This window comes from Pteropus vampyrus, unplaced genomic scaffold (genome assembly GCF_000151845.1).
Source record: "Pteropus vampyrus isolate Shadow unplaced genomic scaffold, Pvam_2.0 Scaffold158, whole genome shotgun sequence".
Taxonomy (NCBI): Eukaryota; Metazoa; Chordata; class Mammalia; order Chiroptera; family Pteropodidae; genus Pteropus; species Pteropus vampyrus.
The window spans coordinates 507,860-521,657 of record NW_011888939.1 but is presented as its reverse complement, the minus strand read 5'-3'; the positions used below and the strand labels follow the sequence as shown (position 1 = coordinate 521,657).

The 13,798-nt window shown below is 49.7% G+C and overlaps 1 protein-coding gene, 1 long non-coding RNA gene and 1 pseudogene across 3 annotated transcripts in view; 2 read left to right on the top strand and 1 right to left on the bottom strand.

Annotated features, from left to right (window-relative positions):
• Positions 1 to 867, bottom strand: part of LOC111745589 — a 6,830-nt gene extending 5,963 nt beyond the window's left edge. The window contains exon 1 of the long non-coding RNA XR_002782711.1: positions 479 to 867. This is a non-coding gene — a long non-coding RNA (uncharacterized LOC111745589). The remainder of the gene's footprint in view (positions 1 to 478) is intronic.
• The window catches only part of GTF3C4 (general transcription factor IIIC subunit 4), a 14,883-nt gene extending 1,091 nt beyond the window's left edge, over positions 1 to 13,792 (top strand). The window contains exons 1-5 of one of the 2 annotated variants that reach the window (XM_011370026.1): positions 7 to 282; positions 5,523 to 7,346; positions 8,704 to 8,834; positions 11,421 to 11,509; positions 13,156 to 13,792. In XM_011370026.1, coding sequence (XP_011368328.1) covers positions 5,601 to 7,346; positions 8,704 to 8,834; positions 11,421 to 11,509; positions 13,156 to 13,220 — 2,031 coding nt within the window. In that variant the 5' untranslated portion in view covers positions 7 to 282; positions 5,523 to 5,600 and the 3' untranslated portion in view covers positions 13,221 to 13,792. Of the gene's footprint in view, positions 1 to 6; positions 283 to 5,522; positions 7,347 to 8,703; positions 8,835 to 11,420; positions 11,510 to 13,155 lie in introns of those variants that run through there. The other variant, XM_023536545.1, reaches the window with a different exon arrangement.
• LOC111745610 lies at positions 11,689 to 11,807 on the top strand (annotated as a pseudogene).
• Positions 13,793 to 13,798: the final 6 nt, after the last annotated feature.

Below are 13,798 nucleotides of genomic sequence, written 5' to 3'. Positions count from 1 at the left end.
GAGGAGGGCGACGCGGGCGGGAAGGAGCCGGCGGCCGACGCGATCCCCGGGCCCAGCGCCGCGTTCCGCCTCCTGGTGACTCGGCGGGACCCGGCCGTGAAGCTGCAGTATGCAGCGAGCGGCCTGGAGCCGCTGGCCTGGTCCGAAGACCACCGCGTGTCCGTGTCCACGGCCCGCAGCATCGCCGTGCTGGAGCTCATCTGCGACGTGCACAATCCGGGCCAGGACCTGGTCATCCATCGCACCTCAGTGCCCGCCCCTCTCAACAGCTGCCTTCTCAAAGTGAGTCAGCCCGGGCCCCAGCCCTGCCCGCCTCCCCCGGCCGCGGCACCGTCCCCTGGGGAGTCCCGGGATCCCGCTCCTCGCTCCCAGCACGTAAGGGTTAAGCGGCTCGGGTTGCGGTAGCTGACAAAACGAACACAAACCCTTGCAGCTATTGTGCCCAGTGTTCCGGACCACGCACCCCCTCCCGACACACCCGTGTAACTGGGAGGTCCCCTCGTAGCCTAGTCTCCTTTCCCCGCATCTGGCAGGCTGCTGGCGCCGATTACTCTTGGTGGCGGTGCTTTCTAAGACTCCACCCCCTGTTGACCCAGCCCCAGACCTGCCTCCACCCGAGCTCCTATTGTCTGGGACTGACTCCCCGAGGCCCTTGGCTGGCTTTGTTCACCGTTATGTACCTTCCTTTTGCTCCTCTTTTGCTTTGGAGAAGAAAACTTGGTCCTTTCCATTGTCTTAACTGTTCCAGCGACTTTATTAGGAATGGTTCTCATCTTGGGCAGATGGGCAAATACTGGATCTCGGAGTTTGTACTCCAGTTTTTCCTTAATAGGTAAAAATATTTGGGATGTAGAATGAAAAATAAAGCTTCCGGAAATAAAGGCAGTTCTTAAACTTCAAGTCCAAAATCTCTGTAGATGTAGTGCTTTCTGCTTCATACACACTAAGTTTGGTGTCAGAACATTAGGGTTCTCAAAGTTTCACTGTTTTAATATCACTTTCAAGTCCATTTGTTTAAATTAGTAAGTCATATCGTTCATTTTCGTGGTTTAGAAGTACAGTATAAAAACTTTAAATATTTCCTTTAAAGATCCGTGTGCATGTGTGTGATCTATCAAAAATGTATATTCACTCATTCAATAGATACTTAAATACCACTGCGTGAACAAATAACAACGTTACATCAGGTAGTGACAGACCCTGAGAAGCGATGTATCTATTTTCAGACAACATACTTATGTGAAAGTGAAGTTTAAAAAAAAAAAATTTACTCTGTGAATCCTAAGTTTTAAACAGACAACTTGGTGTTCAATTAGATCATTGGTAAACTTGTATGATCTTCTTAGATCCTCTAAGATCTTCTCGGAGAAGATATGATCAGGTTGGTTCCAGTTTAACCGAATGAGGGGAACAGATGCTGTTGATGCTATGAAGTTAAGAAGCCCTGAAGAAGGGAGGTCGAAGGAAGGGGTGTTCCAAGGTGTATCTTCTGCCAAAAAGGAACTTACTGTTTATGTACATCAACTAGAGAAAATTTAAGTCTGTGTGTCAATACAGTAGAGGTTCGATACTATCACAGAGAGAATCGAAAGGAAGGAAGGAACAGTGAGGGGAGGCACTGTTATCAGGGGAGCTTATCTGGTGGCAAATTTGCAGCAGCCTGAAACAAGGTAGTGTTGGGTTATGAGAGGGAGGGAGGGAGGAAGGGTCATCCAGGTGAGCTTTCTGTCTCATGCACATACATGCATATTTAAGTCCTGAACATAATGTACTATTTTTGGTGTAAGTGATGATGAGTCGACAGGTGAGTTCACGTAGCTCTCCTAGAGTCGGAGAAAGTAAGGCGAGGCCAGTTCGGGAACCTCGAAGGTCAGTCTGAGGAAGCTGGCTTCGATGTAGAAAGTGCTAAGGTGCCGTTAAAGTTTCTTAAGTGTGGATTGGCCTAACTGGTTCAGGAGTATGAATCTGGCTAAACTGCAGGCAAGAAGATGACTGTTGGGGTCAATATAAAATAGCGGTTAAGAGATTGGGCTTTGGCACAAGATAGCAAGATAGGCCTATCCGTAAAAAAGAATAATGAAGCCCATCAGGTTTAGATCTTTTGGAAGATGAAAGTACACATGTGGATATTTATGCATGTACACACGTACACACATAAACAGACACTGTAAATACTCAAGGTAAAAAATACAGTCATACCAGCATGAAGGAATAAGAGTCTAGATTAACGCTGTGGCTGTGACTATGAAGATATCCATTATATTGTGATAAAAATTTGACTCCATCGTTGGTTCCACAACCGTCTAACATTATTAAGAAATATTCATATAGCCCCCTCATCATTGACAGATAGCTCGCCTGAAGTTACTTAGTGGCATCTTCCCCTTCCATTCTTTGGGTTATGCATCACGCAAACCATCAATCGGCAGTCTTAGTAGACTAGGACCGCCTGGTAAATGAACGCAGACTTGTCTCTGCGATCCTAGAAGAGACCCCTGGGATAAAACTGGTGAAAGGATAGGAGTGTAAAAAGTCGACATCAGTGCTTTGATACCTCTACCCATTGACAGTCCGTGGGGATTTAAATCTCAGTGCTGTCCAGCCTGCCTTTGCTGTCACACAGAGAATGGACATTCTGCAACTGGGATCACAGTTTTAGTGTGTAGCACTGCTAGAGGGCTAGCTGTTAAACCCCTTTGAAGCTTTTGCTATGATTCTGTTATTCAGATTATGAATTTCAGGAAAATATGCAGTTATATAATAGTTCACATGTCCACTATTTTCAAGTTACTGTCCTGGGTACTGAGGTTATTTGGTATAACCTCAAAAGCAATAAAATCATGATTTAAGAATAAGTTGCAAGTTTTCTTCCCATTGGGCTGCTGAGTAGTGAATCACCTAGTTGTTGACAGTTACAAATTCTAATAATATATGTGTAAGTACTTTTGTTGTGTATCAATCATTGGAGCGTTAGCAAGTATTAAGTCCATCTACTACATTAAATTAGTAACTATTGCCTATCTTTGGACTCATATTCTTGCCTTCAAGAAGCTTGCCATCTAATAGCTTTAAGTGAGTTTTTATTTGTTAGGTGTTTATAAAGTATGTAGCAATCAGTAGTAACAGTGGCCAACTAGAAACGGGATAATATGTAATTAAATGATTGGCTAAGGGTGGGCTTATGGGAGCTGGACTCAAGCATATGTTCCTTGGGCATCTGGGTACATGTTTTAATTTGTTAACTAGTTTTGTGATATGGAGAGTTGGAGGGAGGTGCAATAGGCTCATTCAAACTAATATACTAGAAATTACTCACACAAAACCATGAGGAATTTCCCTGCTGGTCCAGATCCACTCTGCTCTCCATCCTGTCAAGAATTCCTGCCATCAGTGAGGCCAGGAATTGCTTGAGCTTCTTTTATTTCATCCTGTGGTGCTGCTTTGGGTTATAAATTCTGTAAGTGTACTTGTAATTCTATGGTAGCTTTTATATGTAGTGAATTCACTTATTCTTATTTACCTACAATATTACAGGATTTGGTGAACAGTTTTGTACCTACTCTTCATTTGGTGGATACCTTTATATCTACCCTGCATTTTACATACTTTTCCTAGGTCTCATTAACATTTGCTTAATCCTCAGAGTATTAGTAGTCATCATAGCTAACATTTATTGAGCACTTATTAATATATGCTTTACGTATATTGATTGTGTTTAATTTTCCTAACTCTATGACATATGTATTATTATTTTTTCTTTGTAAGTGAGAAAATTAGGGGCAGAGGTTTAAGCAGTTCGTGCAGGGTCCCAGAGCGCGTGTGTGAGAGAGTGAGGATTTGACCCTAGGCAGTCAGGCAGCGGCGCACAGGTTTCAGGCATTATGTCGGGCTTGACTGTGTCATCTTTTAAATTTTACCTAGCATACAAAGCTCCGGGCTTTCATCAGCATTATTTGATTAACTGGCTAGCCAGCTGCACCTGTCATCGGAATTTCGAGACTGTGTTTCTCCAGCATGTCCCTAGTGTCCCCAAGAGACAACCCTAAAATGCCTTTCTAAAATCAAGGTTTTCTGCCCAAGACACCATTTCCGGAGTATTCTTTAGGATGGCACCCGCAAAAAAAGGTGTTTTTTTTTTGTTTTTGTTTTTGTTTTTTACGTTTGGGTAATCTGGTTAATGTAAGTCTCTACAGTAGCTCCCTGGCCAAGGCATTTAATGCGCTCCTGTGACTCTTCGGGGCAATGATGTATATAGTCACAGAACTCTTTTTCAAGGGACAATGTAGGAGAGTAGTTGTCTGTGTGACACACTTTAGGAAAAGTTAGTTATCTGATTCGTTTGTTGGACAACTTTCATTTTATATACCTGCTTATTCTGTCATTGATCAGCTCCAGCAGAAAGGAGAATAAGATTAGGTTTTTCCAGTTATCCTGTGCTAGTTTCTAATGGTCACTGCTGTCTACACAACCGTTCATTTGTGAATACACTGAAGCATTTTCTATCCTGCTTAATGGTCTGTGGTTTTTGTTATCTATTTCCCATTCGGGGGATATTTTTTAAACGATTTGTTTCGCCCTGGTTTTCTATCACATTCTCAGTTGGCCAAAGCTTTATCAAGGAATGTGGTTAGGGATTCTGAGTCCTACATCTTCCAAGTTCTTTTTGTGTCCTGGAGTGTGAAATTCCCCTGGGCTAGGAAACAAACTCATTTAAAGTGACTTTTATCATATCCGTAGATGTCTTAGGCTCAAGTCCCTTTTTAACTATGTTTTCTACCCTTTCTGGTTGGCAGATCTACGTAAAAGGGAATGGACAAGCAGAGAGGAGCTGACTGCCCTCTTTCTCTGCGGTCCATCTCTCGCGTGCATTCTTGCTTCTGGCATAGCAGAAACCACGTCTTAGTTGACCTCTGCTCTTTTTTCGGCTTTAGGCTTCCTGGCTGTTTTCTTATGGACCACTTTCTTTTAGTCATTCATTTCTTCCTCCATCTTTAAAGAACTCGCCATCGCTCAGCTAGGCACCAAGTAAATAGCACCGATGATGTATGTTACGAACTTGGAAGAGGGAGAGATGAAGGAAAGCTAGAAGGATCTCAGAGGCCTGTAGGATGGTTGAGATTTGATAGGAAGAAAGAGCATCCCAGGCAAGGGATTTTAACACCTTTATTACTTTTGTGACTAGTTCAGCCAAATGCCCTGTTGACTCTTATGAATCAAGTACACCTCTGTTGTCCTTGTTGCTAACGTCGATTCTAAAAAGAAGGTGGGAACCAGGCTATGAATAATAAGGACTTTTATTCCGATCCTTTAAAAAATATCACCATTTTCTGAGTAAATTTTCATTTAATTTTAGACACATACTTGAACTTTCAAGTGCGTGTCATAATTCTTTCAAAATTAACAGAATTGATACAAAATTACCGTATAGATTAATGTGAATCAGTGGATACACCCTAAGTAATTATGTAACTATATTCCTAGAGAGAAACATTTATCTGATAGTTTTTACATCTCGTTTACAGGTTGGCTCAAAAGCAGAAGTCGCCGAGTGTAAGGAGAAGTTCGCCACCTCTAAAGACCCCGCGGTCAGTCAGACTTTCATGCTGGATCGGGTGTTCAACCCCGAGGGGAAGGCTTTGCCACCGATGAGAGGATTCAAATACACAAGCTGGTCTCCCATGGGCTGCGATGCTAACGGCAGGTGCCTCTTGGCAGCGCTGACCATGGACAACCGCCTGACCGTCCAGGCTAACCTCAACAGGCTGCAGTGGGTCCAGCTGGTCGACCTGACTGAGCTGTATGGAGAACGTCTTCATGAGACCCGTTACAGGCTCTCTAAAAGCGAAGCTCCGGAAGGGAACCTGGGCGATTTTGCCGAGTTTCAGAGGAGACACAGCATGCAGACGGCAGTCAGGATGGAGTGGTCGGCCATCTGCACCACTCAGCAGGTCAAGCACAATAACGAGTGCCGGGACGTGGGCAGTGTGCTCCTGGCAGTCCTCTTCGAAAACGGCGACATTGCCGTGTGGCAGTTCCAGCTGCCGTTTGTAGGCAAGGAATCCATCTCTTCGTGCAACACGATCGAGTCAGGAATCAGCTCTCCCAGTGTCTTGTTCTGGTGGGAATACGAGCACAATAATCGGAAAATGAGCGGCCTTATCGTGGGGAGTGCCTTCGGACCTGTGAAAATTCTCCCTGTCAACCTCAAAGCGGTGAAAGGCTACTTCACTTTGAGGCAGCCCGTCGTCTTGTGGAAGGAGATGGACCAGCTGCCGGTGCACAGCATTAAGTGTGTCCCGCTCTATCACCCGTACCAGAAGTGCAGCTGCAGCCTAGTGGTGGCCGCGAGAGGACCCTACGTGTTCTGGTGTCTCCTGCTCATCTCCAAAGCCGGTCTGAACGTTCACAATTCCCACGTCACGGGCCTTCACTCCCTGCCCATCGTCTCCATGACTGCGGACAAGCAGAACGGCACAGTGTATACTTGTTCCAGCGACGGGAAGGTGAGGCAGCTGATTCCCATTTTCACAGACGTCGCGTTGAAGTTCGAACACCAGTTGATCAAGCTCTCGGACGTGTTTGGCTCGGTGAGGACGCACGGGATAGCGGTGAGCCCGTGCGGCGCGTATCTGGCCGTCATCACCACGGAGGGCATGGTCAACGGCCTGCATCCCGTGAACAAAAACTACCAGGTCCAGTTCGTCACCCTCAAAACCTTCGAAGAGGCAGCTGCTCAGCTCCTGGAGTCTTCGGTTCAAAATCTCTTTAAGCAGGTGGATTTAATAGACCTCGTACGCTGGAAGATCTTAAAAGATAAACATATCCCTCAGTTTTTACAAGAAGCTCTGGAAAAAAAGATCGAGAGCAGCGGGGCCACCTACTTCTGGCGCTTCAAACTCTTCCTCCTGAGGATTCTCTACCAGTCAATGCAGAAAACCCCTTCGGAAGCCTTATGGAAGCCCACCCACGAGGACTCAAAAAGCTTACTGGTCGACTCGCCTGGGCCGGGCACGGCCGAGGGTGAACAGCAAGAGGGCACTTCCTCCAAACAGGTGACTAGGCAGGCCCATCAGGAGAGGAGCAAAGAAGGGGACCCAGAGGACCCCACAGATGACCCCCTCACCCAGTCCGGAGATGCCGGAGGCCGCGAGCCGATGGAAGAGAAACTCCTCGAAATCCAAGGGAAAATCGAAGCCGTGGAAGTGCACCTGACCAGGGAGCACATGAAGCGAGTCCTAGGAGAGGTGTACCTGCACACCTGGATCACCGAGAACACCAGCATCCCCACCAGGGGCCTCTGCAACTTCCTCATGTCCGACGAGGAGTATGACGACCGGACCGCACGGGTAGGTGTTTGGCCGACGAGAAAGCCGAAGCCGTGGCAAGAAGCGACCTGAAGCTCTGAAGCTCAGCTTTTGCTTTGCCGTGTTGTTCGGTGGTCGCTTGGCGTGAGGTGCCGGGGAGGAAACGGGAGGGAGACACGGGCTGGTGCGGAGGACGCGTTCATGTCGCACGCGGGGTTTCTGTTCTTCCTCTCGCGGTGGCCGCGAATGACATGCAAGGTTTGCAAGACGAGGTTTCCAGGCCGAGGATGAGCTCAAGGGGCCTGCGCTGAGGAGAGTAGTGTGTGACCGGGCAGTCACAGCCCTAGACGCCGGTGCTCCCGTCCCTTGCTGTTTGCAGAAGGTTTTTTTTTTTAGGGGGCGGTGAGTTGGGGGCTCGAGAGGGGGGATTGTTTCCATTGGAAAGGACTTGAGATTTCTGAGTTAGTCAAGAAGGGCACATATGGTAAATGTATCGCTCACGCTGTTTTTACAAAAAAATACGTGTAGCCTTTGGCACTTGAACAATCGTACCGTGTTACCCAAACTGTATTCCCCAGAATTCAAGTTCCCTGACAGCACTAGGATTCCAGGCTTGGGGATGCTGCGCCCACCACAGCCCTCTGAGAGGTTCCCTGGGCCACTGTCCTCCTAGGGTCCTGAGAGCTCCGACAGAAAACACTCCTTAACTCTGTGCGGCTCAGTGCTGCCCAGACTCTGCCCTCGGGGAGCCTTTCTTCGAGCTAACAGCCGCTAAAATTCTGGAGACCTGGAGCCAGCTCGTCCCTCCCCCACCCCTCCCCGCTCGTGCCGCGGACCCTGCCGTGGGGTTGGTGGCTCCCGGACTGTGGGCTCTCGGACCAGGTCCGTCAGGGGTCTCTGGGTGTCAGGAGGCGAAACTAGTGCTTTTATATCCCAATTATGTTTTTACTTCGTAAGCTTTTCTTGAAGAATAGACATTTGGGCAATCTCACAAAGTTAGCGTTTCATGTCATCTTTTGTCTGTCATTATGCTTCTCCTTCTTAAAGCCAAAACGTTGTAAGTAATAGCTAAATATTTTGTCTTCTAACAGAACTCTGAAGTCCTTGTTTCAGAAGCAGCTAAACCAAGGCAAGTAACGAGATCTTGGTTTTCAGAAGAGTTTTTCCTTTAGTGCTTCCGGCCCACCCTGTCGTCACAGGGCCCCTGAAGGACTTTCTCTTCCCCAGCCAGCCGACACATGTCGGAGGCCTCTTTACACTTCAGAGAGCGTGACGGAAACGCAGAGCCCCCGTCCCGGGCACAGGGCTGCCCGATTGTCCCCCTCCTGCGCGTCGCTGGGCTTTCTGCAGGAGGCCCGGCCCGGCCCGCTTAACGTTGCCGCTGCTTTTGTCTCGCCAGGTGCTGATTGGACACATCTCAAAGAAGATGAACAAACAGACTTTCCCCGAGCACTGCAGTTTGTGTAAAGAGATCTTGCCGTTCACAGACCGCAAGCAGGCCGTCTGTTCCAATGGCCACATTTGGCTTCGGTAAGTCGTTTAAGTCACATCCTGCTTCTGCTCATTCAGCAGTTCTGTGTGGCACGAAGCGCTGTATTTATCCAAGATGTGCGCCGCCTGGGCCCTTAGGCTGGTGAAAAGCTGCTGTTATTAACCCTGGCCCTGACTTTTTTCTCCAGTCTGATAAAAGCAAGGCGTCCTTTGACGGCAGTTTTTGCTGCTTGATTGACGTAGGCGTTGATTGTGGTCATACTGTTTTCCTTTAAAGTAGCATTAAATTCTAAAAAATTATTATTCTAAAAGTAATACCCGTTGAAGTGAGTGGACCATAAAAGCGCTCATGTACTTTGTCTAACTTCATAATAGAAGGTAGACGTCTTCCTCCCGTCTGCCCTCAGTGCCACTCTCAGAGGGGACCGCGGCGTGTCCTCCTTTTACGGACGCAGTGGCTCCTCGAAGCACTTCACCCCTGTCCTGGCCACGGCCCCCCGCTTCCCTTCCTGCCTCTGACTCTCCGCTCTTCGTTGTCTTTGCTGACTCCGCTTCACTCCCGACGTCCACCTTGGGACCTGTTTTTCTTCTGCCGGCACCGCCTTGGCGGTTGCGTATCCTCGGTACACTTTTGACTTAAACGTAGAGCTTTAGCCCGAATTTCTCCCCTGCAGTCCAGACTCACGTACCTCACCGTCTCCTCAGTATGGCGGCTTGGAGGTTTCACAGGCCTTTCAGATCTGACCAGCCTTGCTCGCCACCTCCACAGCCCTGGTCCAGCACGCCATCGTCTCTTGCCCAGTTTATCACAGTTCCCTGGTCTTCGCCTTCCATCTGTGTCCCCCCCAGCCTGTTTTCAGTTTCGCCCTGATTATGATCCTGGTAAGGCCTTGTCAGGTCATGTCACCCTCTGCTCAGAACCTTCCGGTGGCTCTCCGTTTCTGATGAGTAAAAGTAGAATCTCCTCGGTGACCGAGGCTGCACAGCCGGCTCCCATCACCCCGGCTTCATCTCTTAGCTTTCTGTCCTGCTCACTTCACTCCAGGCGCACCGGCGTCATTGTCCCCCAGGTACACGAGGCACCCCTCCCACTTCTGGAGGGCCACGCTGGCCGGTCTCTCGTCCTGGAATGCTCTCCCAGCAGGTGTCCACGTGGCTCCCTCAAGTGTCCCTTTGTCAGTCAAGCCTTTCTGCCTGCGCTACCCGAAAGTCCCACCCTGCTGACACCCGTCCCCTCTCGGTCGCTCTTCCTTGCTTTTTCGTATCTAGCAATTATCACCATTTAATATATTTTTTACTTCTTGTTTTTCTCCCTCGTTTAATAGGAGGCTGTATGAGGACAGGAAATGTTTGTATTTTTCATGACTATTTCGAGAACGATGCTTAGTACATAGTAGGCACTGTTAATTTTTAAATTTATTTTTAACCAGAACAGGATCGCGACGCACACACTGCCCCACAACTCGCCAGTTCTCTCGTCAAGCTTTCCACAGCAGTTCACACGTCCCATTCCTAATGGCTGTCGGGTTTCCCACGTGTGGATGGTGCATCGTTTACTCCCTTACGGATGGATCGTGGATTATTTTCCAGTTTTTATCGTGTTGCCATGCTGTTTCTAATCTGACCGCTCAGGCGTTTCCAGCGGAGAGTAGGATCCGCGCTTGTAGGGACAGTCGACTTGTGACTCTCCGGAGCGCTAACGCCATCAGTTCTGTACTTACAGGTGGAAGCAGGCGCCTGGGAGGTTAAGTAATTTGCTCCGTCCCAGAGGTGTTGGTGACAGAGCCAGAACCTGGCCCGCGGGCCCGAGTGCCCTGCGTAGCCGCCACGCGTTACCGTCTCCCAGACAAGCGCGGTAACAAGGTGTTTTCGTTTTTGCTGCTTGGAGTCGGGGCCAGAGCACCTTGTTTCTCCATGTGAGAAGGGCCCTCGCCCTCCCCCCCGCCCCCCGCTCAGGGGAGCCGTCTCTCCTGGACACCCGAGTCTTTACCCAAAGCGAACCTGCGTGGTGTCTCCCTCCTCTTTGCATTTTTATGCTCCTTGGTCGCTGAACTTAGAAACCTTCCCCGCAGCACCCAGTGCACACCCCCGCCTCGGGGCATTCCACCGTCCCTGCCGGGCCTGGTCCTGGGGGTGCTCAGGGACGAGCCACTGGGTGGCGTGGAACCTGTGGGCGTTTGGTCCCGTCCCTTCTTTCGTCGTCTACATCAGTAGCCTGTGGCTTTCCCCACTGGACTCAGGTTCTTACACCTGATCCTACAAACCACTGCCAAGAAGAATTGTCACTATAACATGGGTCGATGTCTTTCACGTGCCGAACGCTCAGAGTCAGGCGGGTTCGGGCGGACAGAATTGTCCCAGAGCTGCCGACGGCCCGAAAGGGGCCGCAGGGCCGGTCGGAGAGGACGTTGCATGTCGCGCTTCTCCTTCGCAGCATGGGCGGCGTGGGTCTAGCTGCCGTGCTGTGCAGAGGGACACACTGTCGCGCGAGCGTGTGGACCGTTTTGCCGTTCGCTTCCTTAGCGTGTGGCGGAGGGCAGCGGTCTGGGCGAGTCACCCGCGACGCCACGCTGCCCTCCCTCCGGGCGTCCGTAGAGCTGACGAGCGCGTCTGTCTGTCTCCCAGGTGCTTCTTAACCTACCAGTCCTGCCAGAGCTTGATCTACCGGAGGTGTCTGCTCCACGACAGCATCGCGCGCCACCCTGCCCCCGAAGGTGAGCGTCCCCGCCTCGGGAGGCTGAGCGCCAGCCGCATGGTGGCCGGTGGCCAGTGGCCGGTCGGGCTTCTAGTCGCTCAGTCTGAGGCCACCGGGCAGTGAGAGGCTCGTCCTGTGGCGCCCGGTATTAGCACGAAGCTGCAACTCGCTAGAAACAGACTTCGTAAAGGTCATGTTGTCTACGGCCATGCCACGCTGAACAAGCCCAATCCCGTCTGATCTCGGAAGCTAAGCAGGGTGGGGCCTGGTTAGTACTTGGATGGGAGACCACCCAGGAAGACCAGGTGCCGTAGGCGTGGGAAAAAACAATGTCACGTTAAAGTATATATTGCATTTTAGGAAGTAAGTTTGCTGTTCTGTCACTGCAAACAAATGATTCATTCAAAAAAATGTCGGAGCTTTTCTTACTTGGCACGTACAGATTACATTTGAATGAAAATTCTGCGGGTGGTCGTGTATACGAGGCCAGCATAGCCAAACCAGTGACAGGGTGCGCACTTGGAGTTACTCTTCTGGAGCCACGATGGGGCTTTTTTCTGGTTGATCTTTATTCTTTTCCAACGGCCTGGTGACAAAGCCCACATTTCTGAGATAACTCACTGGAAATAAGATGTAGGCGAGGGATTAGTGAGGTCAATGCCACGTGACGTCATTTGTGACCCAAGGTTCATTAACATCACACTCCAACCGAACGAGCTGAGCGCAGACGCGCGTGGACACTTCCATGCGTGTGAGGGGGGCTCTGCCTGCAGGGAAGTAAAGCGGAAACGTTCTTCATACAGTACACCCTGGTTTTTTACCTTTATTTTTTACCTTAACTGGCTGACGTTAACACTTTCCAGTTCTGCGAAGTCGGTGTGTTGGCAGTTTGTATTCTAAGTTTTTATTCTAGAAAATGTAATCACGTACAAAAGTACAGGAAAGAGTCTGATAAACCCTTACGCACTCATCAGTCAACTGCCCAAATTGCCAACTCACAGCCTTTTGTGTTTCACCTGTAGTCCCCACTCTCTTCTCCCCTCTTACTGGATTATTTTGAAACAAATTTGGGGGAATTTATAAACACCCACTGCAAATGAAAATTAGTATGTTATTTGGGCAGAAAATCAGGAAAAGATTGGAACAGATTTAAAAAACACACACCCATCAGCTGACTTTGCGTTGAGCCACGTGCCGCTTTTTGGGGAGCCCGGGGCTGCGTGGGAGCCGAAGGGTGGTGGCGCAGGGCAGGCCCCAGACCAGGGCTTCTAGAAGGGGGAGAGGTGTGGCCTCGGTATTATCGTGCTCCGATTTCTCCAAGTAATGCATTTTTTAGAATGACTATTTCTATAATCGTATAAAAGGATATTTTGATGTTAACAATTTATGTAGGATCCAGTCTCAGGAAAAAATGCAGTCCTTGAAACTGCGTAAATTTAGCGTGCTGAGCACCCACCCAGCACCCTTATTTTCCTGTGTCGTTGCTGAAGGAAATTTCATCCCACTCAGTTCTGGGAGCCACAGGTTTAGTTCAGCCTCCTCGGGAGTGGTGGGGTGAGGTGCTTGGCCCATGGGCGCCACCTCCTGACACCGCGGCCACCCGCCCCGCGTCCCGTCTGCCTGGCCTCTGAGCTGACACTCAGCCCACTTGTCTTCCTCCGGCAGATCCTGACTGGATCAAGAGGCTGCTGCAAAGCCCCTGCCCTTTCTGCGACTCTCCTGTGTTCTGACGGCGGCGGGAGACGGAGCGGCCCGGACTCCTGAGCGGAAGGGAGGTGCTCTTCGCGACTGCACCCGGTGCCCCGGGGACCCCTTCGGAGGGCGTCGTCTGTCTCCAGGGACTAGGGCATATCTTGAAAATGACGGAGGCCGAGGTTTCAGTCGTTTGGAGATGAGTGTCAGCCCCACTCCCAACCCAGTGAGGAACGCTTACTGTCCGAGAGCCTTGGCTGAAGCGGCTTGAACCAATGCCCTCTTGTTTCTGGGAACAGAACGACCTCTTCTGGAGCCTGGGGAAAAGGGTCTTGCTGGGCCGTGTTGGGCTTTAATCCCAGACCGTGGCCTGGCGCTGCCTGCGGCTCCGGGAGCTTAAATGACCAGCAGAAGCTGAGCGTCTGAGCACGTGGCCAGCGGCGTCGTCCTCAACACACAGCTGCACATCTGTGCCCTGCCGATTAGCTCCCCTGCATATTGACAACATTTTCCTAAAGCTGTTATTTTTGAGAGATTGAAGCCAAGACTAAAATTGGTTTTAATGTATCGAAAGGTCCGATGACTCTCATAAGTTAATAATTGTGACTTATTTTAA